This window comes from Tenrec ecaudatus, unplaced genomic scaffold (genome assembly GCF_050624435.1).
Source record: "Tenrec ecaudatus isolate mTenEca1 unplaced genomic scaffold, mTenEca1.hap1 Scaffold_485, whole genome shotgun sequence".
Lineage (NCBI taxonomy): Eukaryota > Metazoa > Chordata > Mammalia > Afrosoricida > Tenrecidae > Tenrec > Tenrec ecaudatus.
This window is the reverse complement of record NW_027459395.1, coordinates 255,369-283,289: the sequence shown is the minus strand read 5'-3', so window position 1 is coordinate 283,289 and position 27,921 is coordinate 255,369. Positions and strand designations below refer to the sequence as shown.

Here is a 27,921-nt window from a genome sequence, read left to right as displayed (position 1 = left end):
CTGTTACCTCCAAGTTCTAGGGCTGAAAGGATCTCAAATGAGACACTTTGCTTAACATCATCTATGTTCTTCTCCTTCTCCCACTTCGACATCGGAAAACGAAGTGCCCAGTCGTCATAACTGAGGACGCATTCACCGCGATGCATCCATGCCTCCCAGAGAGGAGGAAGGCTTAAATTAGAAAGAGAGTGTGTAGGTTTAACTAATAGTTGGGAATTCCTAAATTAAAAACATATTAGACCAGGATAAAATTTCTTTTTAATAATACTTTTTCATCAAGTCAATGAAAAGCAATGTTTATCTCTGTGATAATAGGCACCTTCGCACTAGAAAGCCTGTGACAACAGTCCTCTTTGGGCAAAGTGATACCTCTTACCTGTTTGACTAACAGAAGGCCATTGGGACTCATTTACACTGGCTACGTAGACAAAAATCAGCCAGTCCCACTTGACCAAATCTTTCTTAGTTAGGCCTTCTGATAAGGGTCACACAAAACCACACATTGCTTTCATTTTATACTCTTCCATGGAATCTGAACTCGAAAGACATCCACCGCAGTAAAGATTTGTTATTGTCAGAGTTGTTCTTATCCCATGAAATATTTTTTTAGATTCCAGTCTAAAATCCTGATGGGCAAGGTTTCCCAAAATATTACACTGGGGAGGTAATTTAATTCAAAAAGCCAAGGTTGACATGATAAATGAAGGGATGTTTTTTGACCCCCCCCCAAATCTATAAATGATTCAACTCTCAAAAATAATTTTTAAAGATTAAAGTTATTTGATACTTAATTAGAAAATATGCTATGCTTAAGTTTTTTTGAATAGTTTAAAATTTAATTCTTATAAACCTTTATGAGTATTTCTCTTTGTATCAATATAAGCACAGCAAATAGAATTGTTTATTTGATTTGAGAAATGATTATATTAACTGGTAATTGCTTAGCAGTTAAATTGTAATTCAAATCTTATTTTCTTTGTAGGATTATTTAACCATTCATAAGTATGGCAACGCAGCCAGAAATGATCTCTGGAATGCCTTCTCAGAGGTAAAGTATAGGAAGAAAAAGAACCCAAACCATTGGTAACTTTTATTGACGCTGACAGTATGTTTTCATTTTGAGCTTTTATTTCCTTTGTCGCATATTATTTATAAATGTATAGTAATGAGCTATATAAAATGTACTAAAAATACAATGGGATTTAAATGTACTTAATGTTATTGATGCCTTTCATACTTTAAAAAGATAATAATTATGGAATACAATTTTAATATATTTGGGAAGTGAGTCATGCTAAAGTGAGAAATACTGCAAGTTTTTAAGGAAATATGTTTTCTTGTGTGCATGACAAATATTTAAATATACCAACTAGACACACTGGGGATATTTAATGATGCTGCATGTATTTACTTTACCAGTAAAATGTATTTTATTCTCCATTATGTAAAAAAAATTAATGCTAATGAAACTTCCATATATATATGCATGAAGCCTAACTTAAGGTGAGAAAATTAATTTTAGTAACACATTATATTAGCTTCACTGATCTTGAAATGTTTCATATTTAGGTAAATATTAAAGGTAAAAGTGAAAATGATTTAATATAATTATATGTATAATTCATGCTTATAAAGCTCATTTATCCAATTTGGGTTCTAAAGGCTTTGAAGAGGAATGGAAAATATGTAAATATACAAGAAGTCATGGATCAGTGGACGCTCCAGAAGGGCTATCCTGTTATCACCATCTTGGGAAATGCAACAGCCGAAAAGAGGGTAACCATTACCCAGCAACGCTTCATTTATGATATAAGTGCTAAGACCAAAACCTTTGAACATCGAAACAGCAGGTACCACTGACTCTCTTTTAATTTAACATGAATATAGGAACTTTTCTTTTTGCCATTCACCTTTTAATTTTAATATTTTAAGATAATTTTGACAACATAATTCTGAAATATAAGTTAAGACTCTTTTTATTTCTTTATTTCCATATGGTATTTTTGATTCCTTTTACTGCCGATACCTTACATATTTTAACCCCTGATTGATGAGCACACTTATGGTATTTCATTGAAGACTATTTTAAATTATTCTAATCATTTTAAATGTGAGATATGATATTTTACTTTTTGTTATAATATTTTTTAATCATCTTTAAGAAAGTTAAGGTGTGTTGTGAATTGAATGGGATCAATCTAGAAAACCAAATCAAAAGTATTTAGATAATAAATATTATCCTAGTTAACAAAACTCAAAACTAAATAAATACCTTAAGGTGATCTTAAGTAGAAGTGGCAATATGAAAATATATTCTCTTTCCCTCAAATGTGGTGTTTAAAACTATAGAAAACACACCTGAATTTTGATTTGCTATAAATTTAACATTGGGGAACCCATTTAATTACTTAAAATTCAGAATATAAACATTCTATCCAATTTTTCTAGTTTATTTTTACTACTTTGTTTCAGTAAAGACTGAGTCAATGTAAGAAAGTACACTTCAAATCAGGCAGTTTTTAAATTTATATATAGAATGCCCTGGTAAGGGATTGGAGGGGTGAAGGGAGGGCAAGTATAGAGATCAAAAGTAATAAGTAAATAGAAGTGCTCATATTAGTTTACTCATGCTGTGTCCTATCACCTTGGGAAATTAGGATGCTGGACTTCATCATCCATTATTATGTAGGATTGGTGGGGAATATTTTAAACTTACATGAATGGATAGCATCTCCAAGTTAGCTTGATGTGAATAAAAGTGTTAGGGAGATTCATGAACATTTTCTGGTGGCTGATATTGGAACTCCATTTAAGAAAACATGAAGTCTTCACTGTTGTATTGAGATAAATACTGGTACAGCAGCTATACTATACAATACGATACGATACTATAGTATACGATACGATACTATAGGTGTAGGAAGGAGCTGGGCTCCACAGCAGTTAGAATGGAAAGATTGGCCCTGGGTTCTCACCCAGCCATGCTGCCGGGGACAGACTTGCAGGTCTGCTGCCATACAGATGAAAACCCAATTCTGCGCCATCAGGTTGATGGCGACTCCTAGCCCCCCTAAACACAGGGTTGAACTAGCCTGGGAGTTTCTGAGACTGTAGCTGGGGCTGGGAGTAGGACCCCCTTCTTTCTCCAGCGGAAGAGCTGGAGGCTTCAAACTGCTGACTTTGCAGTTTGCTCTACTCTCGTCAAGATGGGGGCACATGGAGGTTAAAGGCTCAAGTAGAGAGAGGCCTTCACCAGGTATGAGGAGTTGCCTTTTGCAATTAAACTGCTCGAACACGCAGAATAACACTCCTCCCTTCACCCTGTCGGGATCTGCCTGTCACTGCTTCGTCCCCTTCTCTGGGTCCCCACAGCTGTCAAAGGCTGCCCTGATCACCCACCGTCTGGCCCCAGGCGAAACACGCTTCGGCATGGACCACGAAGTACACAAAAACGACTTGACTGTGGCGAAGCCAGATTGGGGCCATGCCTTTGAGAATGAACAGTCTGACACAGGCCTCCCCGATGCAGAAAAACAGAAAGGACACCCAGATGACAGAACAAATATTGAACAAAAATTCTCTGCCAGCCCATAACCTGCATCAGAGGTGTCAGCCAGGAGCCTGGCTCTTCACGGGGGAAAGTCTCTCAGCATGAGTAAGCAGTTTTAGCACAGAGCGCTTAGCTTCTGCTGGCATTATAAAACCACCTGGATGGTTCTGAATCTGAGAAATTGGTATATAAAAATGTTGAGGAAAATTAAAATCCCCTTGGTGGCGTAGTGTTAAAGTGCTCAGCCGCCAGCAAAGATGGCATGTCGAAGCTGCCAGCCACTCCCTGGCAGAAAGGGGGAGCAGTGTGCTCCCATTAAGACAGCAGACCGGGACAACCCTAAGGCAGTTGTACCCCGACCTGTTGGAGGACCATGCGTCAGAATCCATTTAATGGCAAACAGAGCAAAAAAAATATATACATGACATTCTATTATTTAAAATAATTTTCCTAGTAGGACAGAATCCATCTCTAGATGAGAATTTACTATTCCCCACTTAGATTATTGCTTAATTTATATTAATGTTCAGTTAAAGCTTGAAAATCAAGTCTGTGTGCTCCTTGTACAAGCCTTCCGAGGTCTCTAGAAGAGACATTGCTGACGTGCTAAAATAAATGTTTCCCACGGCTCTCGACTTTTCAGCTACTGACTTGGATCGTTCATTGGAGGGGCAACTGGGAACTCACAGACAATATTTGAGATTAAAGGGTTTTATTTAAGGAAGTTTACAGGTTACATACAATCAAGGTGAAAAATACATAGGACATGGTTGTCCTGTCAGGAGAAGTCACCAAGTTCTCTTCCAGGTGATAACAAAGACCCAGCAAGCATGGCACTCCTGTGTAAGGTTCAGCCCAAAGCACTTAGCTCCAGCTCTGTGCATCAGCAAACCCAGTTAAGTGGCCAAAGGCCCCCCACTCTACAGGCCAGCCGTAGGTCCCAAAGCACCCAGCTTTACTGATCATGACTTTCGCTTTGCCATGACTGTTCTGTGGGACAATTATCATTACCTCTTACCTGGAACATTTTAAATGTGTAATGTAATTATTTTTCCATATGTAATAAATGTACATCCTAGCTGTTAAGTAGAGGAAGAATGAATCTTTGCTATTTCTAACAATTGCATATATTTAGTAATGTGTTTAAGTGCATAAAATCCTTGGTACACAGGAAGTTGTGAATTTTCGTAGTTTGTTTTTCCTTCATTTCATTATAAATTTAATACATTTCACTGTTAACTAATACCACCTGAAGCATGGGGCACCTCCTGGGAGTCTTGGGCGACAGGGCATTCTGTGTGTCCGCACACTCACCCTTTCCTTATGGGCCCCGCCTGCAGCAGTCTCCGGAGGGTTTCCCTGTGTGCATCAATGCTTCGTGAATGTTAGTAGCAACTCCTGGGTGTGATTTTTCTCATTCCACTTTTTAAAACGTACCAATTCTTTTCCATGTTAGTACAATCAGAATTCTTAAGAACTACTGAAGAAAGGGATATATTTTTTGAAAATTTTCTATTGTTACTTAAAATATGATATCCATATGATCAGTTAAACAGAAACAACAAGAACATAATCTAACTACACACATTAATTTTTTCTAATCACTTTTTAAAATATTACATACTACTAGAGTCTTAGACTTATTTAGAGGGTCTTTAGATGTTTTTAGTCGTATATATTGTTTGCTTTTTAATTAATATCTGTTTGGCTTCACAATTTAGATCGTCAATTCAATGTGGAAGATATACACCTATAAAGTCTTGTTCATAAAGTTAGTCTATGTCTTACAGAGAAATTGATTTGGTCTTTCATTTTACTTATACTCCACCCAGTTCCTTTCGGTCTAATTACAGAGAGTAATTAATTGAATGTCTCCAATATCTATTGTTTGCAAGTACACACAAAAAATAAACTTGTGTTTTAAATTGAAAATTAGATCCAGCATTTAGATTAGATCCAGGTACTATTGCCTCTTAACTTATTTTTCCAATTAACCAAAATAGATTAATTATCTTTGGTGAGGGATGCTGTTTAAAAAATAATAAAATAATCTGGCTGTGATGTTCCCACGGTGTGTCCATTGTCATATATTTATCACATATTTTTCATTGCATGCGTCGAGGCCTCTCTTAAGGAACATAAATTGTTTTGTTCACTAACTTCTATCCAAAGAACCAGGTTAGGCAACAATAAATTGGTTCTTTCATGATGGATTATGTGGAGTCAATTACAGTGTAACAGGGTACCTTCACATGGTTGGCACTCAGAAATGTTTCTCTGATGAAGTTCAGCTTATCATTTAAAATTCAGAATGTCAAGGATGGCCTTTTGACTTTTGATTTTGGGGATAGCAGTTGTTATGACATAATGAATTTTCCTCTTTTCCATCTGACATATTACTCTTGATGAATTCCCATGTATTAATTGTGAGTGTGAGAAATGAACTCTGTGACACGTAAAACAATTATGTGTCGAGGGACCGATTCAGCACTGCTCTTCCCAAATCTCCAGAAAGACGCCCATTTTATGATCAGTCACTCGGCGTCTCCACTGGTTCTCAGTTCTTCAGTCGCTCTCCAGTTATGAAGCTGACACAGTATAGCTTCTTATATCACAAACAAAATATATGACTTTAATACTCATTGCTCGCTTGTTGTGAAGTCTTGCCAATGACACAATGATAAAAGCAAACTAAAACAACAAGACAGGCCCACGTCAGCAAGTCCATTCTGACTCGTCATGACCCTGCATAGGGTTACTGACCCTGTAAACGTGTACAGTTGCTGATTGCCCCACTTTCCTCCCGTGGGACAGTTCTTAGCTTTGAACTTCCAGCTGTTTAGCAATAGCACAATGATTAGTTGAAGGAATCAGGTTATATTTCAAGAAAATAAAATATAATGCTTGAACGCAATGTAAAATCATCTATCATTAACTGGTTAGCCTTTCAGATTAAATAGATACTTTATGTAAACATATAGGCCTTGATTTTTATTACTATAAAAGGCAAACCTTATCAAATGTTTCTCTTTTATAACTCTGACCCACATTTGAACATTAAGTATCGGTGGTGCTTGGCCAATCCATTTGGAAATTTCATTTAAATCAGCAGGACATTAGGTGTGCCCTGTCGGGTGCATTGTGTTTATATGGATTTTAGGGGGATCTTGTCAGTCTTGTTTTATTCTCTTTGCCTGAATCACCTTATGTGTGCCATATTAACCTTATGGAAATATAATAAAATATCTCTCTGAACAGTTATAAAATAAATAAGGAGAAATTGGTGAAATGTGAATACATAAAATCACTAGTGTTTAATATTAAAACAATAGAAATGAATTATTTTAAGATTCAAATCAATATATACTGTAGTATTTAGCCACTTTTAACTCCTAATGCACACATTTTGGGTTTTTTTGGCAAAGTATATTATTAGGAGATCTCTTCTACATTGACAGAAAACTTCTGAGTGCACAGTCTTCTTGGTGAGATAGAAACAATGAATTAGAATCTACTTTGATGTCTGAGTGCTTTTTTTATTGTTGTTTTTGGTAGCTTCCCTAAAAAGCATTAATAAAAATCCCTCTGAAGATGCATGTTTTTCAAATGAACACCAATTTGTATTTTTAAAGCTACTCTTCTATTTTGCAGCTACCTGTGGCAGATTCCATTAACCATTGTGGTAGGAAATAGAAGCCATGTGTCTTCAGAAGCAATTATTTGGGTGTCTAACAAATCAGGTAAGATATATATTCTCCCCTGTGGACAATTGGTTTCAGATAATTGTTCAGCAACTTAACCTCTGGTTTCTGGGGTTATAAAAATGTGCATAAAGACAAACTAGAAAGAGAAGATGGAAGAATGATAATCACCTCTACAAGATAAGAAAGCATAAGAGGATCTCTTCGGTATAATTTCTGACTCATCCACTTTCACCCTGCCTATATAATTCTTGTTTATTTGTTCCTTTCATGGTGAAGAGAAAACATTTAAATGCTTTTGTAGATCTCATCGTAGCTGTTTTAAACTGTATAATTTCATAATCACACATTTAATTAAAATGTAAGCAGAACTCCCATTAGAGCAGTGTCTCACAAACTGAAACTGAGGCAACAGTTTTAATCCCATTCCACTGTCTTTCTTTGCATTTTCAGACTATCTCTTTTAGAGACCAGAGAAGCAATATCCTTCATGGGATTAGATAATTATAATTATTGGATTTGAAGGGAGAGGATTAGAGTTGTCCTCAAAGTGCACCCTTTGGGGGTCAAACCTCAAGGTGCAGGGAGAAGAGCCAGTTCATTGTCTTTCTACCCACAGACCCAGTGCTATCAAATAGATTCCAACTCCCAGCAGTCCTCGGACACGGGAGCACTGCCCCTTAGGGTGTCCCAGGCTGTACCTGCACACACAGGACACCGGTGTCCTCTTTCACCCCCAGAGGAGCTGTGAGACTGAACCAGGGACGCTTAGTTAGCAGCTGTTGCTCTTTGACCCCAGCACCACCAGGGCTCCTTATTGTCTGTGTAAATGGCGCCAAACAGGAGAGGGGCCTATTTGCAATCACTCACAGAAGAGTACTTGAGTCCCTTCTAAGTCCTTCATGGACAGCAGGGTCCACATGAGGGTTCCTTTTGCTCTGCTTCCCAGCGAGTTGGAGAAAAGGCGATGATCATCTTCTATTAACACTTCAGTGGCACTAAGAAGGTCACATTTTTCTACCTTTTTCCCCTTGCTGCTTTCACCAATGCTGTTAGTGTATTTTAATTCTTTATGCTATAAACATCATTTTGAGCATATATCTTTTGTTTTAAGTAAATAAACAAATGTTTGTTTCATTTCATACATGGCACAGTTAAGTACTCAAAATAGGTGCATGGCTACATATAGGCAAAATGTACTGAATCCAGAATGTAATCTGACTATCAGAAACATAAACACTTGTAATTCCCAGGGGTGAAGGTTACTCATAATTTCGTGTTAATGTAATTTTAATATGAAACTGCATATTATAAAGAGTTACAATTCCATTCACGTTTATTGCATATAAGACATTCACATGTAATGTGGTGGTACGTTGAAATGCTGACTGTAACATTTATTGGTTTCTTCTCCTTTAAAATAACTCATTACAATTTGTTCTTTTAATTGCTTTGAGTTAGCGTTTATTTCGTGATTCTGAATTCACACTTACTATCTTATTTTCCTTTATAATTCTCTTTTATCCCCATGAAGCACCTTTACTTGAATACATAATATGTTATTACATGGTGAATGAAACTAGGGAGTTGTAATTGTCCAACGATTTGAATTATGCCATCCCTCCATACATTTCTTAGAAACATGAGACATAATAATCTTCAGAAATAAACTACGACATATCCCTTTGAAATGTAGAGTGGAAATGAGAAAGTTAAAGAAATGTAGAAGTACTTACTGATTATATATTTGAATCAGCCTAAACACTCAGCTTAGAAGGTGAGGGCTATAGGGAGTCTGTTCTTACTGGAAACCTGCTGGAGAAGGTATTTCCTCTTTATCCTTTACTTTCTCCTTTTTGGGAAGACCATAAGCCTTCCCTTGACCAATACAGGTTGTACTTGAGAGATTGCTTCATCTTGAGTTATTAATCAGGATAATGACAGTCCATTCTTTCAACATGTTTGCCTTAAATATCACCAATGTTAATATGAAGAACTGCTATGAACAACTGCACAGGTATACGCTTTAAAACTCTAGGGGATGCTATTTATGAAGGGGGTATTGTGAGTGGCACATCCCCACCCCACAGTCAGGCACTGCACACATATCAGAGTGTAAGGTGTCCTTTTGTTTCAATCCCAGCAGTGTTCTCTATTTGACACGAACATGGTAACACTTAATACTTAAGGTTGCTCAATACCGTCAAGTGTTTACTCAATAGCAAGTAAGTTTTCCACATGTCACTTGAAGGCCTTATAAATGCTTTATAAATGCACAAATTGGGGTGACCGATTCCCAGTGAAGCTAAAAATAAAAGTCATCTTTCTAGTTTGCCTTTTTCAGTGTCATTTTACCTATGCACCGTCTTCTCTTGAAGTCCTGAACTTCGATGAGGCCTAGTAAAAACCTGACACCACACTATAATTAGATAAAAAGAAAAGATTGGTTAACCTCAACTTCTTTTATATGTTATCTCCTATTTTATTCAAAACAAACAACTAATGTACATGAAAAGTATCTGCATTAAGCCAGGGAGAAAAACGCATTGGTCAATTGTTATAAACACATGTAAAAAAATGCCAAATTTTAATGACAACAACCAGATCAATGTTTTGTAATTTTTCATGGTCAGTAAAGATTTTATTTCACATATATTCACACAAGGCCATAGTTAATTATAAAGTTTAAATTTGATTATCATCATCATATTTTCTTGAGAGTTAAATTTTTGAAGCCCTTTGGATAAATATATAATTATTTCTAAAGATGACATAAAACGCTACCTAAAGTATTAAGTCAATTTTTAAGTTATTAGAAACAGCCAAAATTTTTTCTCTCTTTCATTTTCAATGAGAAAATACCAACAATCTAGGCATTATAAATGTAATAGCTTGCATATTTACTGGATATTTGCTTACCCAAGAGTGGCAGGCAATACATTCAGTTACATTTTAGGAAAGAACACAGTCAGAATAGAGTAGACACTGGCTCTGAAAGGTCAGTAAACACTAAACTAGTGCTGAAGTGCTCTCACCTTTGCCTTCAGCATTGGCTTACTTGAGACTCAGAAGCCCTTAGAAGCAATATGATTTTAATCCCCATCTTCTAAATGAGTTTATTACAATTTGATGGTAACTTGGATCAAGTCCGTTGGCAAATTAGGTAAAGAGCTAGGTCTAGGGCTGTGATTTTCTTCTGTTATTTTTAATACTTCTCTCATGAGCACACCCTTATTTACCGTGGATAAAATTGTAAAGTTTTGTTAGGCTGTCTGGGCGATCTCTTAGTTATGTAACACTTTGTCATTGGGTGTATGCCAGTGACTCTTAAAGAGCTACAGAACATTATCTCATTTAATTCTCTTACAAGTTTAGGGAGGAAGTCCACCTAAGTTATCACAGAGTTTATTGTGTATTTCCAGTTTTGTTATCCTGGTTGACATTTCTTCTCATCTGCAGCCAGCCAAGTTTGTAAAGAATATATCACCTTCTTCTTTTGGTCCTGGGGTGTGTGTGTTAGGTGTGTGTGTTGGGTGTGTGTGTTGGGTGTGTGTGTTGGGTGTGTGTTGGGTGTGTGGTGGTGGTAAATGAATGATAAGAACTAAAATATTTTAAAGTATTAACTGCTCTGTGTTTTGATATGGCCTCAGACTTGTGTCATTTTGGGAACATTCCAAATAGAAATTTTAATTATTATTACCGACCCTCAAAATATAGCTTCCATAATTTTTTATGGTTCTCATCATGCACTGTACATCACGAGGCCATGGAAAAAGAACACTTTAAAATTCATTGCTTGCCATTAGTTAATTTGAAGAATATTTTAGGGATATAATTAACTAGAACTGAAAAGGTATTTAAGAATGTATTACTATATCTTGCCAGGGATTATTTCTCTACAGATTTCACTTATACCAGAGACATAAAATTATTCACGAACAGTAATAACCTTCAGGTTTTAGTTATCAGTTTAATTATGGCAAACTTAAAAGCAGGAGATGGTTGCCTTTTATTTCCTTTCCTTCTTTTTTACTGACCAGACTACATAAAAGGGGTAAGAATTGCTTTTATCATTTATACATACATATTATTTTAATTTGAGTATAGATTTAAATTTTTGAATAAAATTGATTTAAAAACAAGAGCCAATTATATCACATGAGATTTATATAAAAGATGAGCATGAAATAACTTTTAAATTATATTTAATAATTATAAATCATGACAATTTGAAACCTGTAAAACCCTAAATTATATGATCAGATATGAGGCTTGAATTTTAAATATTATCACCTATAAAGTGACTACTTAAGGAGTGGGGAGATCCAATTTATTCTGTGAATTCAGACATGATTTTAATATTTTATAAGGAATAGATCATTGTGAACTTACAGATGCATGAAAATAAAGTCAAAGTTGATCAACAGAAACAGTATCCTTAATGTTTCAATTTTATTTTTTATACTTGCCACATTTTCTTGTTAACTATATCTCTTGTCATCATTGCATCCATAAAATGGGGATGATATTCTAAAGCTTCTTTATAGCAATTGTGTGGATAAACATTGAAGTTTTGAAGAAAAGGAGATTATAAAGTCTCATAGGTAGAGAAAATCATTCATACTCTAAAATAGAACTTGATAGACTTTTCCTTCTGCATACCACTATTAAACTAGAGATCAATTGTCAGCCTAAGAGAATGTATACCATTTCTTTTCCATTGAATTGTAGCATTGAAAGGGACCTTATAGGCCATTGTTTGTCCATCAGGTTATAGGTAAAGTGGTTTTAAAAAAGGAATATGCTATCGAAGTTTAAACATTTATGTATATAGATGTATAGTCGGGCATGACTTTCTTGCCCCTATTCTAGTTTATTTTAACTGTCATATTTCTCCTTTCAAATTAAAAAGAGAGAAGGAATGTGAAAATGTGTATTTTATGATAGTAAAAGCACTATACCACGTTGTGTCAGGAGCATAGACCAGACTAGAAAGAAGCCTAGATGGTGGAAGACCTGAGATGGACTATTTTCAGCTGTGTTGGACAATTGAATTACAACTGTCTGAGCCTCGTTTGCACGGGTACTACATATAAATGTGGCCAAAGTACAGTGCTTTGAAACATTAAATATTAGATTTTTTTCAATAGTTTGGGATTATATTTTAGTGGACTGTAATAGGTGCCTCTTCATCTTGCTGGCATGTTTGGACTAAATCTTCCACTTCATTCCAGTTTTGAGCAATTAATGACCACTTTTGTCCACGATACCTTTTGTGGTAGTAGAATTATTTTCTGATGGACTCTATGTAAAGAGATTCCATTCAAAAACTATATGTTTGAATGCGTCCTTGGGGAAATAATAGGAAAACCTGATTTGGAGTCTGAGATGTAAAAACATTGACAATGGACTGAAGCTGACTCCAATGGGCTGCACATGGTCTCTGTGATACATTTTCTGGTGTGAGCTATCATGGAAATGATTTATTTTTCCCTTGGGCATGAGACACTGTTTTAGCATAAGCTCTGCTGAATCCTGGAGGCTTTGTAGATAGAGAACATGAACACATGCTATAGTAAACGGTGGCATAGCAAGCTAAGCATTTGGACTGCAAGCTGGTTCAAACTAGCCAGCTGTTCCTTCAGAGAAAGATGAGGCTAGCTGACCTCATAACCAGGAGCAGCAGTTCCGTTCTTCCCGATAGGGTCACTGTGAGTTAGAACTGACTCCATGGCAGTGGTTTTATACATGTATACGTGTACACTTACATATATTTCCTTACATTTATGCACAAAGATTAAAAATATTTTATTTAAAGAGTATGCAGGTTCTAGGACACACAAGGTCTGAAAGCATCCACAATGAAGTACAAAATCATTGGAATTGTGACCTATGGTTTGTAAATAAATAAGGAAACAATTGAAAATGAATAGCATTCTCCATATGTACCATATTTGAAGGAGTTAAATGTGTAAGAAGTTATAAGATTGTTTTTACCAGCTCGCTTTCTTTAATTGAATTACCTGGCTAATATAATCAAGTTACTATTTTCCAAGGTGATTCCAATAAGCAGAATTTATTATCTTTGTTTTTAATTATGTGTAGAAATATTAGAGTCTTAAGTAAATGCAGTTTCTTTTTCCGGCGTTATTGATGATGCTGCATCATCTGTTATTTATAGTATTTCCAAGAAAGCACAAGGAAGAGGCAAGGAACACCCATGACTCTGAAATAAATGAGCTCGATTGTTTTAATAACTTTCTTACTGAACGCGTTAAGAGAATGTAGTTCTCAAAACTTTTCCCTTCATTCTAATCATACTATATGCATATATAGTCTATGTCACACAGACACAAGTAAATGTTAGGTCACATGTATGTTGAAAAAACTACTATGTGTAGGGGATAGGGATTTTATCAGGAATAGAGGCTAGTTATAACCTACTAAACATTTACTAGTATATCCTAGATGCAAATGATTACGTGAAAGATTAGCTTTTAATTGAGCAATAATAATTATTAGTAACTTTACACTTGGTATTAAGAAAATATACTTTATATATCATTAACATCTAAATCTATTTCATCCTGAAAAACATGCTGTTTGTAGAGCACCACAGGATCACTTCTCTGGGCAAAGGAAGCTGGTTGTTGGGGAACATCAATCAAACCAGATACTTTAGGGTCAACTATGACCTAAGGAATTGGAGATTATTAATCGAACAGTTAATAAGGAACCATGAGGTAAATTCTGGATTTTCTCTTTAAGATCCGTTTTCAGATGTGAACCCTGGATTTTAATTCTAAATTTCTAACCAGGACAATATTTTTCTGGTTGGCCTCATAGGTTCTCTCAGTCAGTAACCGAGCAGGTTTGATCGATGATGCCTTCAGCCTAGCCAGGTAGGTGTGTTTTCCTATGCAACTACCCAATCAAGACTCACACTAGTGAGACTTTCTCTATTAAACTCAATCGCGTGTATGTTTTGAGTAATCTTTTGAAATAATTTGTTTCATGTGCTCTGGGGGTGGGATATGAATTATAATCATATAATCTTGATCAATAGTTAGCCATAGGGTGTTTCTGAGTCAGAAGAAGCTTGATCAATTTCTACTGAAAATTCGATTGACCACTCTGGAGATTAATAATTGCTTCACCATTTCACTAATTAACTCTACAAAATGGCCATTGCACCATATTTAATGTTTGATAGACTACACTTTTCAGTGTTAGCAGTTTTTTTCTCTTACATAGATTAGTATATCTTTTTAAAATGTGGTGCATTATGAAAAGCTATTGCTTTCAGAAACAGGTAGTTCCAAATTTTGATTAAAAATGCAGATTAAACATCTCAAGAAAAGAGTCATAACAATCTTATAGTAGCATTTTCATTGATATTTTTCATAATTTGTTATACTATTAAAGTAAATTATGCTTTGCATAATTAAATAAAATTATTTAAATTAAATAATTTGAAAATAAACCCAAGTGATTTATTCAGTTTGGAGACGAACTAGTAAAACAGCTCAGTTCTGAATTGTTTGTACTGCTTCACATGCAAATTTTAATTTACTAATTTGATTTTACAAGCTACAGATTAGGACACAGTGGTTCTCTTAACTTAAGTGTTTGTCATTATTCGTTATGTTAATTCTCCTATGATACTGTGAAAACCACCTAGAGATGTCTCGTGCATTAGGCACTGTCTCATAACGGGGCATTAAACTGCTTTCACAGTGTGCACATCCCATCACATAGCAACTTTCTTCTGCATGTTAAAAAGCATATAGTTCCCTAGAGCTTTGTATTTAATCAAAACCAATGAGTCTAAATATCGATCCCAGATAATTACTTTGATAGAGGCAAAATCAAAGCTTGGAATCAGGTTTCAGAAAACAGCACTCATTAAATAAATAATAATATATATAAGGAAAACCTCATTTAAAAAAAGGTAAAGGACTTTCAGTGGTTCTTTTAAAAGAAATTTATATCTGGCCTTTGCTGTTTCCTTGTTAAAGAAGCCAAGAACCAGTATCAATATTTTCTGTTACTTGATGTCAGTGCCTCATTTTGGGTGGAACTTCAGGTTCAAAAATAGCTGCTCACAGAATGCTAAGACTAAGGATCATTTAGCAGCAATAAAATGTCTAATACAGTTGTATTTATTCAAAACAGTTGTTTAATTAGAAGCATTTTTTGCTTACAACCAGGTAATTAAGAATTATTCCATATTACAACATCAACTTATTGGGCAAACATTTAGAAATAATAGAGATTGAGAGGATCTCCTTAGATACCGATGTGTGAAAATAATGATTAAGAGGTATTTTTTGCTTGAAAGTATGATGTAAAGACTTTAAAGTATGTTTTAGATACAGTGGAAAGATTAAGTCGACATAGAAGTTCCAAAAAATCCAGAAAGTCAATGAGCATACACTTACTCCAATATTTCACCCAGAGAAAATCAAGACAAGCAAGTAGTGCAATAGATTACCACAGAAAGTTAAAGTAGCTAGAAGAAAACTTATATCATGAACTAACAATTACCTGAAACTTAAAAGGCACCAGACACAAATCTGTGTACAGTTATTCATTTAATGAATAATTGATAAAGCCTTATGAAATATGTAGGATTGGTTGTTGCTGCTGTCGGTGCCCTTATGTCTGTTCTGACGTACAGTTACCCCATGTAAAACAGGACACAACATGCCAGTCCCGTGCCGCGCTCCCCCTCTGTTCTTATGTCCAATCCTATTGTTGCACCACAGCGTCAAGACGTCTTTGTCTCTGCTCCTCTGCTTTACCAAGTGTGCTATTCCTTTCTAGGGGCGGGTCTCCATCATGCCCATAGTAAATGAGATGAAGTTCAAGCAGCATTATGGCTGCCCATCTTCTGAGACAGATTGGTTTATTCACTTCACATGCATTGTATTCTCAATATTTTCTTGCCAGCACCATGATTCAAATGTGTTGACTCTTCTTCAGTCTTCCTTATTCAGTGTCCAACTTATCATGGTCACATGCGTGTGAGGTAATTGAAAAGACCATGGCACCTTAGTCCTCAAAGTAACATCCTTGCCTTTCAAAAGTTTGTTTTTTATATGTCGAATGATCCTGTTACTGTTTTATAAATAAGGAAGCTGAGGATCAGAGAAGTCGTTGAACCTGACCACGTAACGCTGCTAGCAATTAACAGGGCACGTGTGTACATCCAACTTGTAGGACGGTCGAACCCATACTGTTAAAAAGGACAAGAGTCTACACTTCAACAGCAATGCCATTTATTTTAATAAAAGGGAAGTTTACTTTAGAAAACTGAAGGACTTTAAAAAGACATTTCTATAAAGAGGGGGAACCCCCGCCCCCCAAATGGAGAAAAAAGCCCCACTGGGCATAACTTTCACACTATGCATTTTTCTTGGTAGGTGAGTAACTTGCTCTTAGCGCACCCAGTGGCGTCACCTGGGAAAGTTCTTTCTGGTCTCAGTGAAATTTTTTTTTTTTTTGTAGAAGTAATATCACTGGAAATCAGTTTTTCTTTTGGCCAATTTAAGAGACCAGGATGCAGTTGTGAAATTTTATTTCCTGCCTGGAAAATATGCTTCAGAAACTCAAGTGTATGAATGCTTTTCTTATTTCAAGAAAGGTAAAATGCCGATTGATGATAAAACTCATTCTAGACATCCGTCGACATCTCAAAAAGACAAAAATGTTGACTCATAATCCACTTGGAGTTCCTTCCACCAGGTCAGATTATTAATCAAGCTTTCTATTTAGAGGTTCTGAAATGATAGAGTAACTGTGCCACAAAAAAGACCTTATTTGTGGCAGATGGGACTCTGGTTCTGCCACCACAACAATGCACCTGCTCAGGTAGCCATCTCAGTGTGCCAATTTGGGGTGAAAAAACAGCATGCCCCTCTGGCCCCATGCATCTTAACTCACCTGACCTCACTCTGTGCACCTTCTTTTTATGTCCGTGAATCCAGAGGGACATGAAAGGACAGCAATTTGATGACACAGAAGGTGAAGAAAATAATGAGGGAGGTACTGTCAGCCATCCGAACAGATGACTTTTAATGTTTCCAAGAATAGAATCACAAATATGACAAATGTGTTAAGGGTAATGGAGAGTACTTTGAAGGTGATAAAGGTTGTTTTATTTAAAAATTTTAAATTTATAGTTTTGAAAAATAAATTCCATTTATTTTTTCCCTTTAGTGGGTACCTTCTCGTATTCTGAAAGTTTTAGAATGCTTATGAGAAAACAAGTAGTGATATTTTAAAGACAGAGAGCAAAAGAAAATGGAAAATATGTGAATATTTTTCACTCATTCACATTAACATGTTAATTTTAAATGTAATATTTAAAATATTTATAACCTTTGTCTGTCTGTTAGAATATTATTAGAAATATATCCCCTAATTTATATTCCTTGTTGACTGAGTCAGAACATTGCTTTCCATTTTAATTTTGGAAGTCTTAAACACTTGAAACAAACCATTTTATTCTCATTTATTAAAATTCACCAGGGAATATGCAAATGTTATTAGAGCAATAATTATGAATTTTTAAAATGATCATGAGATACCTTCATTTTAACATATGTAGTTGTAAACAAAGCCACATGGATGTAACACCCAAGAATCAAATCTCCTCAATGTGTGGAAAGGCAGATAGGGAAGCTCCGTATCCTTATCCAGAATTAGAACAAGGCAAACTATGGAACAGACCATCAATTGCTATTGTGCAAGTTCAAATTGAAACTGAAAAAGATGAGAACAAGTCTAGTAGGATAAAAATATAAGAGTATTCAGGTGAGTATATCCCACCTGAATTTAGAGAATATCTCAATAATAGCCTTGCAGCATTGCCTGATCATTAATGATAAAAGACTAGATGATTCTGGGATGACATCATGAGCATCATAGATGAAGGGAGCAAAAGGTCATTAAAAAGACAGGAAAGATAGAAGACATCAAAGTAGATGTCAGAAGGGACTCTGAACCTTGCTATTTATTGATCATAGAGCAACTAAAGCAAATGGAAAAATTAAAGACAAAGTAAAAGCTGACTTGAAAGTTTTATAGGCTCGCTCAAGAAGACAAGTGAAGCATTATGATGAATATGCATGAACATTCAGTTAGAAATCCTACACAGAACAACATGCAGCATTTTTCAAAATGAAATAAATAAGGAAAAAACTCAAGCCTTGAGCGAAAATACCAAAGGATTCTATGGAAAATATGCTTAATAATGCAGGAAGTATTAAAATAAGAATGAAAGAATCATAGTTACTGTACCCAAAAATTTGGTCACATTCAACCATTTTAGAGGTAGCATCTTAATCAAGAACCTATAGTATAACAGGAAGAAGCCCAAGCTTCACTGAAAATATTGAAGAAAAAAAAAGATTCAGGAACGGACAGAATAGCAATTGAGATATTTCAATAACTAGCCATAAGCTGGAAACACTCCCTCATCCATGTCAAGTATTATAGGAAACAGCTACCCCATCAACCAACTGGAAGAAATTCATGTATTTGCTCATTCCAAAGAAAAGTGGCCTAATATGTTGTGTAAATTATTAAAACAAAATCATAATATCACATGAAAGTAAATTTTTGCTGATAATAAGTTTAAAATAGTTATAACAATACATAGAGAAAAGACAGAAATTCAAGCTGGATTGAGAAGAGGATGTGAGATGAACTATATGATTGTAGATATCAGATGGATGCGTTTTGTTGACAATGCACAGGCATTTGATTGTGTATCCCAAAACAACCTATGGATTACTCTACGAAGAATACTTAATAGCTCTCATGCAGAGCCTATAGAAAGACCCAGAAGCAGTCACTGGGCAATCAAGGGGATGCTGAGAAAAATGATCCCAGAAGCCAGACTGCAAGAAGAACGCACCATCATGATTGTAAAAAGGCTCATAAACAACTTTCCATATGCAGATGGCACACCTTGCTTGCCAGCAGTCAAGAGGACCTGAAGCATTTACTGATTAAGATAAAAGGCTACAGCATTCAGCATGGATTGTACTTCTCCCTAAGGAAAAAATAAATCCTCACAATTCTGCCTAATGAAAAATAAATACAACTGAACTAATAGGGACATCATGATAAATGGAAGGCGGTGGTGGGGAGAATTGAAATTGTGAATCATTTTGTTTTATTTGATACCACAATTACACTCATGCAAAGAAGCAATCGAGACATCAATTAAATCTGTAAAAGGATTATTTAATATGTTAAAGAGCAAAGATGTCACTTGCAGGATTAAAGTGTGCCTTATCAAAGTCATGATATTTTCAATCTCTTCATGTGCATGAGAAAGATGGACACAGACTGGAGAATAATGAGTCATTTGAATATGGTATTGACAAAGAATATTGTATTTACCTGGGTTGCCAGAAAAAGTGACCAGACTGTCTTTGAAACAGTACAGACCAAATGCTTCTTCAAGGTAAGGCTGGTGAGACTTACGTCAAGTACTTTGAACGTGTCATCAGGAGGGGCTAGTCCACAGTTGAGAGTGAGTGAAAAAGAAAAAGGTACTCATGTGCAGAGTGAAATTACTCCATCAATATTTCAAGGCTGGTACCATTGGAAAGCAGATAGCCAGGCCTTCTTCTCAGAAAGTTCCGGATAAATTTGATCCACCAACCTTTGGGTTAGTAGCTGAACGCTTCCTATTTGCACCACTTGGGTACTTACTCTTCTACAGGTGGGAACTCCAACTGTGAAAATGAACCCAAGTTCCTGTCTGGCATCAGAGGAGCTGCTAGAACATTTCACAGTTGCCCACCGCTGAGATTATCTGGGAGAATTACTGACCTTCAATCCAAAGTAGCTAGTGCTTTGGCAGGAACAAAATGTCTCCTCCGAGGAGCCCTGGTGGCATAGTAATCACTCATCAGCCTGCTAATGGTAAAGCCAGCAGCCAGAAATCACCATCTGCTCCTGGAGTGAAAGCTAGGACTTAATACTCCCAAGAAGAATTAAAGCAGTGGTTCTCAACCTGTGGGTCGCAACTCCTGTGGGGGTGGAACGGCCCTTTCACAGAGGTCTCCTGATTCAAAACAGTAGCAAAATGACAGTGATGAAGTGGCAATGAAAATAATTCTATGAGAGGACCTGATGCAAAGGGCTTAAGTGGAGAGCAAATGCTTTGAGAATGATTGGGGCAGGGAATGTATGAATGTGCTTTATACAATTGATGTATGTATACGTATGGATTGTGATAAGAGTTGTATGAGTCCCTAATAAAATGTAAAAAAAGAAAAAAAGAAAGATCAATAAATAAAACTGAGAAAAATTTTAAAAAGAGTTGTATGAGCCCCTAATAAAATGTTGGTTTTTTTTTTTTTTAAAGAAAAGAAAAGAATTCTGTGGTTGGGGGGTCACTCCCCCATGAGGAACTGTGTGACAGGATCACAGCATTAGGAAGGTGGAGCACCACTGTGTTCGAGTCTCAGAAACCTCCAGGCACGGTTCCATCTTGTCCTATAGGGTTGCTCTGAGTCGCCATCAACTCGATGGCAGTGAGTTTGGTGTGGGGTTTCATTGCCAAAATGGTTGCAATGATCCCACACAGGAAAGGTTGTAAGAGTGCGCAGTGTTTCTTTCTGTTGTGCTTGTCACTACGAGTTGGAATTAACTCTGAGGCACTAACCACAAGAAATCCAAACTCAGATTTAATTGGGGAAATGTTTTGCATTTACTTGGACTTGCAGGACATACATATTTTAGTATATGCTAGTAAATTCTCTAATTATGTTATTTAATCTATTGTCAACCTTTGGAGTCTGACTACATCCTGCTCCATTAAGCATGTTCAAAGAGACTGAGTAGAAGATAGCAAATATTCATGAAATTCTCGAAGGATCTCATTCATACTTCTCAGTAAAAGCACTTCATGAACTGGTCACTATCAAAATTGTATAGCTGAGAAATCAAGGTTAAAAGTCACTCAGCTCAGCAAAAATTGGGCAGCTCTTAAGTTAGGGATGGGGGATAACCTCAAACAATTGAGCAGCAGTTGTTCTGACCCCAAATCATAGGAATTTTGCCCAGTATTTGAAAATTCTTAAATCCCCGTTTGCTTAGTCAATTGAAGATATAAGTATTCATTTAAAAAATGGTTCTACTTAAAAAAAAAGCCTTGTCTACCCTCCCCAGCAAGAATAGGTATTTTTTTAGCAAGTCCAGTGTGTGTTTGTGTGTGTGTGTGTGTGTGTGTGTGTGTGTGTGTGTGTGTGTGTGAGAGAGAGAGAGAGAGAGAGAGAGAGAGAGAGAGAGAGAGAGACAGATTTGCCAATTGGAAATCCTAGGGGGTAATTCTGTATTGTTCTATATACTTCGTGTGAACTGGCAACATGCTTGGTAGAGGAGCACTGATGACATAGTGCTTACCTGTTGGTCTGAAATCTGAAAGGTCAGCAGTTTGAAATCACCAACTTCTACACAGGATTGAAAGATGAGGCTTTCAATTCCTGTCAAGAGTTACAGTCTCAGTGCTGTCCTCTGAAGTGCATTCTTCTAGCGAAGGGGTGGGGGTGTCCACATAGTTGGGTTTGGGGCTGACCCCGCACACCTGTCTATCGGTTCCCTGGTACATGCCGGTATGTTGTAGTCACATCTTGGCACATGGGGTTGAAGACTGGTCTCTCTCCTACAGCCTGGGGAGAGGGGCACATCTGATTAGAGCACACAGGAGAAAGGAAAAGGGATGGAGAGGGAGGGGAACTCATCCTGGCCCAGCAAGCCCCAAGGACGATATTTCTGCACAGATCAGACAATGCACAGAGAGGACCATAGGGCTGGCCCCACTATGAGGCACAACGTCCCTCACTGAGCCATAGCGCTAAGGGGGACAACACTGCAGACACAGTGCATGTGCCAGTCTGACCCCATCACCCTGGAGGGAAACACCGAAGGCATGCAACAGAGTAGCAAGGGGAACAAAGTGGTGAAATCTCCAGTGAATACAAAAAATAGACTTTGGAGACAGAATGTGAGACCCCATCACACTTGACTAGAAAGCACTCTTAAAGGCTAGCAAAGAGACCTTGAACTATTTAGAGGCTTTTCCACTTTTATCAGTGGCTTTCTTTTTGGTTTTGGTTATTTTATTGTTTTGTTGATTTTGACTTCCTTTGTTGTCTCTTTTGGCTTTGCCTGGTTTTTGTGCTTATTAATGTCTCTGCATGTCTTCTATCTAAATAAGATAGGTGGGATAAACAATTCGGAGAAGATAAGAATGGACTGATGATTCTGGAGGGATACTGGAGAAAGGGAGGTGGGAGAAAGGAAGGGGATGAGATACCAACCCAGGGATAAGAGAACAAGAAGTGAACTAAAATCAATGGAGAGAAAGACTTCAGATGCCTAGTGGGCCCTAACCAAGGGCAATGTAGCAGCAAGGATTACTAAACCCAAATGAAGGCCTAACATGAACATGATGGTGGGACAAGAGGAACGTAAAAGGAAATAGAGGAAAGAACCAGGAGGCGCAAAGAACATTTATAGATGTCTAAATACAGGCATGTACATATGTAAATATATAATGAGAGGGGAATAGATCTATGTACATATATCTATATGTTAAGAATTAAGGTTGTAGATGGACATCGGGCCTCGACTCAAGTACTCCCTCAATACAGGAACATTTTTTTTCTAATAATCTGGCATTCTGTGATGCTCACCTTCCCAACAAAATCACTGAAGACAAAATGAGTGCATAAGCAAATGTGGTGAAGAAAGCTGATGGTGCCCGGGTATCAAATGATATACCATCTGGGGTCTTAAAAGCTTGAAGATAAACAAGTGGTCATATAGTTGAGAAGCCACAAAGCCCACATGGAAGAAACACACCAGCCTGTGCGATCATGATGTGTCAAAAGGATCAGGTATTAGGCATCTAAGACCCAGAACAAAATTATACTCAATGTGAATGGGAGTGGGGGGTTGGGGGGAGAAGTAGAGACCCAAAGCCCGTAGGTAGACAATTGGACATCCCCTCACAGAAGGGTCACAAGGAAGAGATGAGCCAGTGCAGTAGAGCACCATTGAAACACACAACTTTCCTCTAATTCTTTAATGCTTCCTTCCCCCACACTATCATGACCTCAATTCTACCTTACAAATCGGATTAGACCAAAACATGCACAGTGCTACATATAAGAGCCTGCAACACAGGGAATCCATAAACCCCTCTGGGCCAACAATGAGAATAGAGATACCAGGAGGATAAGGGGAAGGTGAGGGGAGAAAGGAGAAATCGATCACAAGGATCAACATAAACCCCCTCCCATGGGGACAAACAACAGAAAACTGTGTGAGGGGCAACAGAGGAAGATTTAAGATATGAAAATAATAATATATAACTCATCAAGAGTTCAGGAGGGTGGTGGGTAGGGGGGGAGGGAGAAAAATGAGGAGCTGATATGAAGGGCTCAAGTAGAAAGAAAATGCTTTGAAAATGAGGATGGCAGCATCTGTGCAAATGGGCTCGACACAATAGATGATTGTATGGATTGTGATCAGAGATGTAAGAGCCCCCAATAAAAGTAATTAAAAAAAAGTTACAGTCTTTGAAACTCAAAGGGACCGTTCTACGCTGCCCTATAGACTCGCTGTGGGTCTGCATTGACTGGGTTGCAGTGGGTTAGAGTGAGTTAGATGAGTGTAGCCTTATCCTGAGGATAGTGCATTATCTCATCCTTATACTACTGCTTGCTACTCCAGTCCATAGTGCAATGTTGTATTTGTGTGTGTTGTTGAATTAATCAGTCATTGATTGTTGAAAGGATCGACTTCTATGCAACTCTTTTCAGTAAACTGCTCTAGGTATTCTTATTTATGGCTATATTAAAATATATAAGTAACCACTGAACGCTTTCTAATTGTCAAGACTAAAACAAAACATAAATATAGTATGAAAACCTTCTTTTGCTCTTGCTCCATACTCATTTAACCCTCCTCAGATGTGAAAGTACTAATACTATATGCTCATTCATTCTTTGTATTTTCACAGGGTTTAATATTTACATATGAAAGCATTCGTTCTCTACTCTCATTTGTAAAAATATGTCTGGAGAGTTTGATTCTAATTTTTCAGTACTATAATCATGACTGCAGTGAATATTTTGAACAATCTTTTATTATAAAAATGACTTATTAATTTGTTATTGTAAGTGGAATATTTGATACAAAATGTATAAACACTTTGATACATTCCAAGAGATTCTACCAGTGTAAAGGTTCATCAACCACGCACCTAAAAATTCCAATTCCCTCACAACTCAAAGCGAATACAATAGGTAGTATAAATACTTTTAAGTTTTTAACGTTTAGCAAATGTGATTATGCATCCTTCCAAATGTATTTGTGAATTTTGATTTTTATTCTGTGAAGTGTTTTCTGATTAATGAAGGATTAAAGCATAATAGAAAATCAACAAAGGGTTTTTTCTTTTATCCTACTTTATTTTCATTGTTGTGGGTATCTGGGATGTTAATCCTTTTTCCAGGCTACATTTTATTGGATGTTTTCACAGTACTATGTTGATTTCTTTATTTTAACTTTGTTGGGTAGTTTACATTCAAAGAATGTTCAAAATTGTCAAACTATTCCTTTTGTGGCTCTCTAGGTCTACTGTCCATAGAAGGCTCCCCTAAGAATTTAGAATATCTTTGTACTTCAGTTGTTACTTTAGTTTGCAATACAATTCGTCAACTCTTTCTTCTCTTTTATTATACGGGATAAAATGTAGATCTAATTTCCTTTAGCATTAACACACTCATAACCAGTTATTTTAATTAATTTTAAGCACTTTTATTTGGTAATTTTATATAATATCTTACTATTTACAGGGGATTGTCATTGGTCTGTTGGTATTCTTTTGGGCTTTGTTTTTGTTGTTGTTTGGCTCCCATACTGTGTGGTTCTCTTTACATTACTGTATAGGATGGCATCATTGGTAAGCATTTCCTGTTGCTCTTCTTTGAAACCTGACAGTTTTTCTCTTATTAGCAATTTTGTAATCAGTTTGGCATATTACATTAAAACTCTATTTTGACTTTGACTGAATATGCATGGGATGTATGAAATACTGTATGGAGAGTAACGTTCTTATTTCGATATGTTACAGAGGGAATTGTTCTCTTTACACACTTATCACAGCCCAGTTGTGCTTGCTTGTGTATAGGTAAACAATTACTCAGTTACTTCCAAATCAGATTATATTATGTCTCGATCTTTGAAATCAGTGATAAAATACCTAAATATTTTGATCATTGTTTTATTTGGTTTAGTTTCTTTTATTTTTGGAGGCAATATTTTAGATTGGGAAGGTATGCCAACGAGTAAGACAGATTCACTCTTCTCAAGACGCTCAACTCACAGTCTACTAGGGAAGATATTCAGTAGCTAAGTAGAATATTCAATATAGAAATGCTTTGGATAAGTATTACAAAATCATTGAGTAAATGTCACTTATTTCTGCACAGACAGTGATAACTTATGGCACTCTTAATGCGACGTTCTTTTAAAATACATAATATATAGTTTGGTCTGCAAAGTTTAAGGAAGATAGCATATTAAGAGAATAAAAGTTTACCATGGGGATCCATTAAAAGATTAAACACAGGTATGTGGGAGCAAACACATTTATAAAGTAGATGGCTTGTGGCAGGAGAGTGATTCATGCTATCCCTTGTGTAAAGTGGAGATTTAAAATTTCTTAGAAATGGAAGTGGTGTCTAGATAGCTGATCTAAATATAACCCCCTCCCTAGGGCATGGACAACTGAAAAAGTGAGTGAAGGGAGACATGGGACAGTGTAAGACATGAAAAAATATATATTATGAAGGGTATGGAAGGGAGAGTGGGGGGAGGGAGGCGAAAAAAACAAGAAGCTGATACCAAGGGCTCAAGTAGAAAGAAAATGTTTTGAGAATGATGATAGCAACACATGTACAAATGTGCTTGACACAATGGATGGATGGATGGATGGATGGATTCGGATAAGAGTTGTATGAGCATCCAATAAAGTGATTTATTAAAAAATATTTTTGAGCTTAGTGTTTGATAAAAACTGAAAATTAGAAGAAAATGAAATAGGAATCAGTAATAACAAAAGGGCTGGCTATTTAAACTTATTCACATGCTCTGAGCACAGTTTTCAAAAATATGTGTATATTAATGCTTCATTGACCTATGGTATTTAATAACATATTTTAAAATACATGAAAATTATTTGGAAAATTTGTTCATAGTCTAAAGCCATCCAGAGATTGCTTTTAGTTGTTGCTCGGTACAATCGAATTGCTTCCTGCTCACAGCGACACTGTGCACCAGACTCACAGTGCTTGTTAGGTTGGGACCCTTTGTTGCTGCCACTTTGTCACTCCATCGGGCTTCTCATCTTTGTCAGTGCCCTCAGACTTCACCAAATAGATGTCCTTCTCCACAAATTGGTTTATCCTGATCACGTGTTCAAAGTATGTACAATGAAGTCTGATCATGCTTGCATCTAGAGGGCATACTTTTAAGATTGATGTGTTGGTTCTCTTGGCAGTCCATCGCACTTTTCAATAGTCCTCACCAGCACTGTATTCAAATGTATCTATTCTTCTGTATTATTTATTACTGGGTAGATAACTCTCACCTGCATAAGAATCTGTTGAAATTGCCACAGCTTCAGTTAGGAACACCTTAGCCTTGAACGCGATGGCCTTGCATGTCCACCATTTTAAGGGGACTAGGGACAGGAGATTCGCCCAGTGCAGTACAATGTTTTACTTGTTTTGACTGCTGCTTCCATAAAAATTGCTGTGGATCCAAGCAAGATGAAATTCTTAACAAAATCACCATCTCTACATTTATCAGGATAATGTCTATTGGTCCAATTGTGATGGTTTGTTTTTTCTTTACATTAATTTGTCATCCACACAAAAGACTGCAGTCCTTAATCTTCATCAGCAAGTGCTCCCATCCTCCTCACTTGCAGCAAGCAAGGTTGTGTCAACCGCCGATCATAGGTTGCTAGCAAGCTTTCCTCCAATCCAAATACTTCATTCCTCTGTATGCAATCCACTTTCTCCTGTTATCTCCCAGCACGCAGATTCAACAAGGATGCTGAAAGATTACAGCCCTTGTGCTCACCTGCCCTGATTCTAAATGATTCCGTCTTCTCTCGTTCTGTTCAGATGATGGCCATTGGTCCGCGTGCGGCTTTCCCAAGAGCACAGCGACGTGCCCCGTAGTCCTCACTCGTGTTTACCTCCCCCTCCTCATGTGCAGCTCTAAGTTGAGGTGGCAGCTCTCCATCAGCTGTGTACGGATTGCCTTCTGACTTGCGGGGCTTACCTTCCTGCACTATAGCTCACCATGATCTCTTGCTGTTCATCGTTTTTCCGCATAGTTGCCAGTGTTCCATGACTGTTCATGACATTTTACGTTCCTAATAACTCTGAAGTGAATAGCCTTCACTTTGTTCTTAATTGGTCTTAGTCTGGAAGCTCCACTGAAAACTGTTCACCTTGAATGATGCTGCTGGTATGTGAACTACCCAGCCATAACTGTCAGCAGCTTTTCTTTCCTGGCTTCTTACTCACCTCCTGCTTTCTTCATGTATATTGCTTTGGGTGTCAT

At 36.8% G+C, this 27,921-nt stretch overlaps 1 protein-coding gene across 1 annotated transcript in view; it reads left to right on the top strand.

Moving 5' to 3' along the window:
• The window catches only part of LOC142436622 (thyrotropin-releasing hormone-degrading ectoenzyme-like), a 114,559-nt gene that overhangs the window by 18,466 nt on the left and 68,172 nt on the right, over window positions 1-27,921 (top strand). Inside the window, exons 2-6 of the mRNA XM_075540161.1 lie at window positions 983-1,048; window positions 1,663-1,850; window positions 7,202-7,290; window positions 13,861-13,994; window positions 14,098-14,153. Coding sequence (XP_075396276.1) covers window positions 983-1,048; window positions 1,663-1,850; window positions 7,202-7,290; window positions 13,861-13,994; window positions 14,098-14,153 — 533 coding nt within the window. The remainder of the gene's footprint in view (window positions 1-982; window positions 1,049-1,662; window positions 1,851-7,201; window positions 7,291-13,860; window positions 13,995-14,097; window positions 14,154-27,921) is intronic.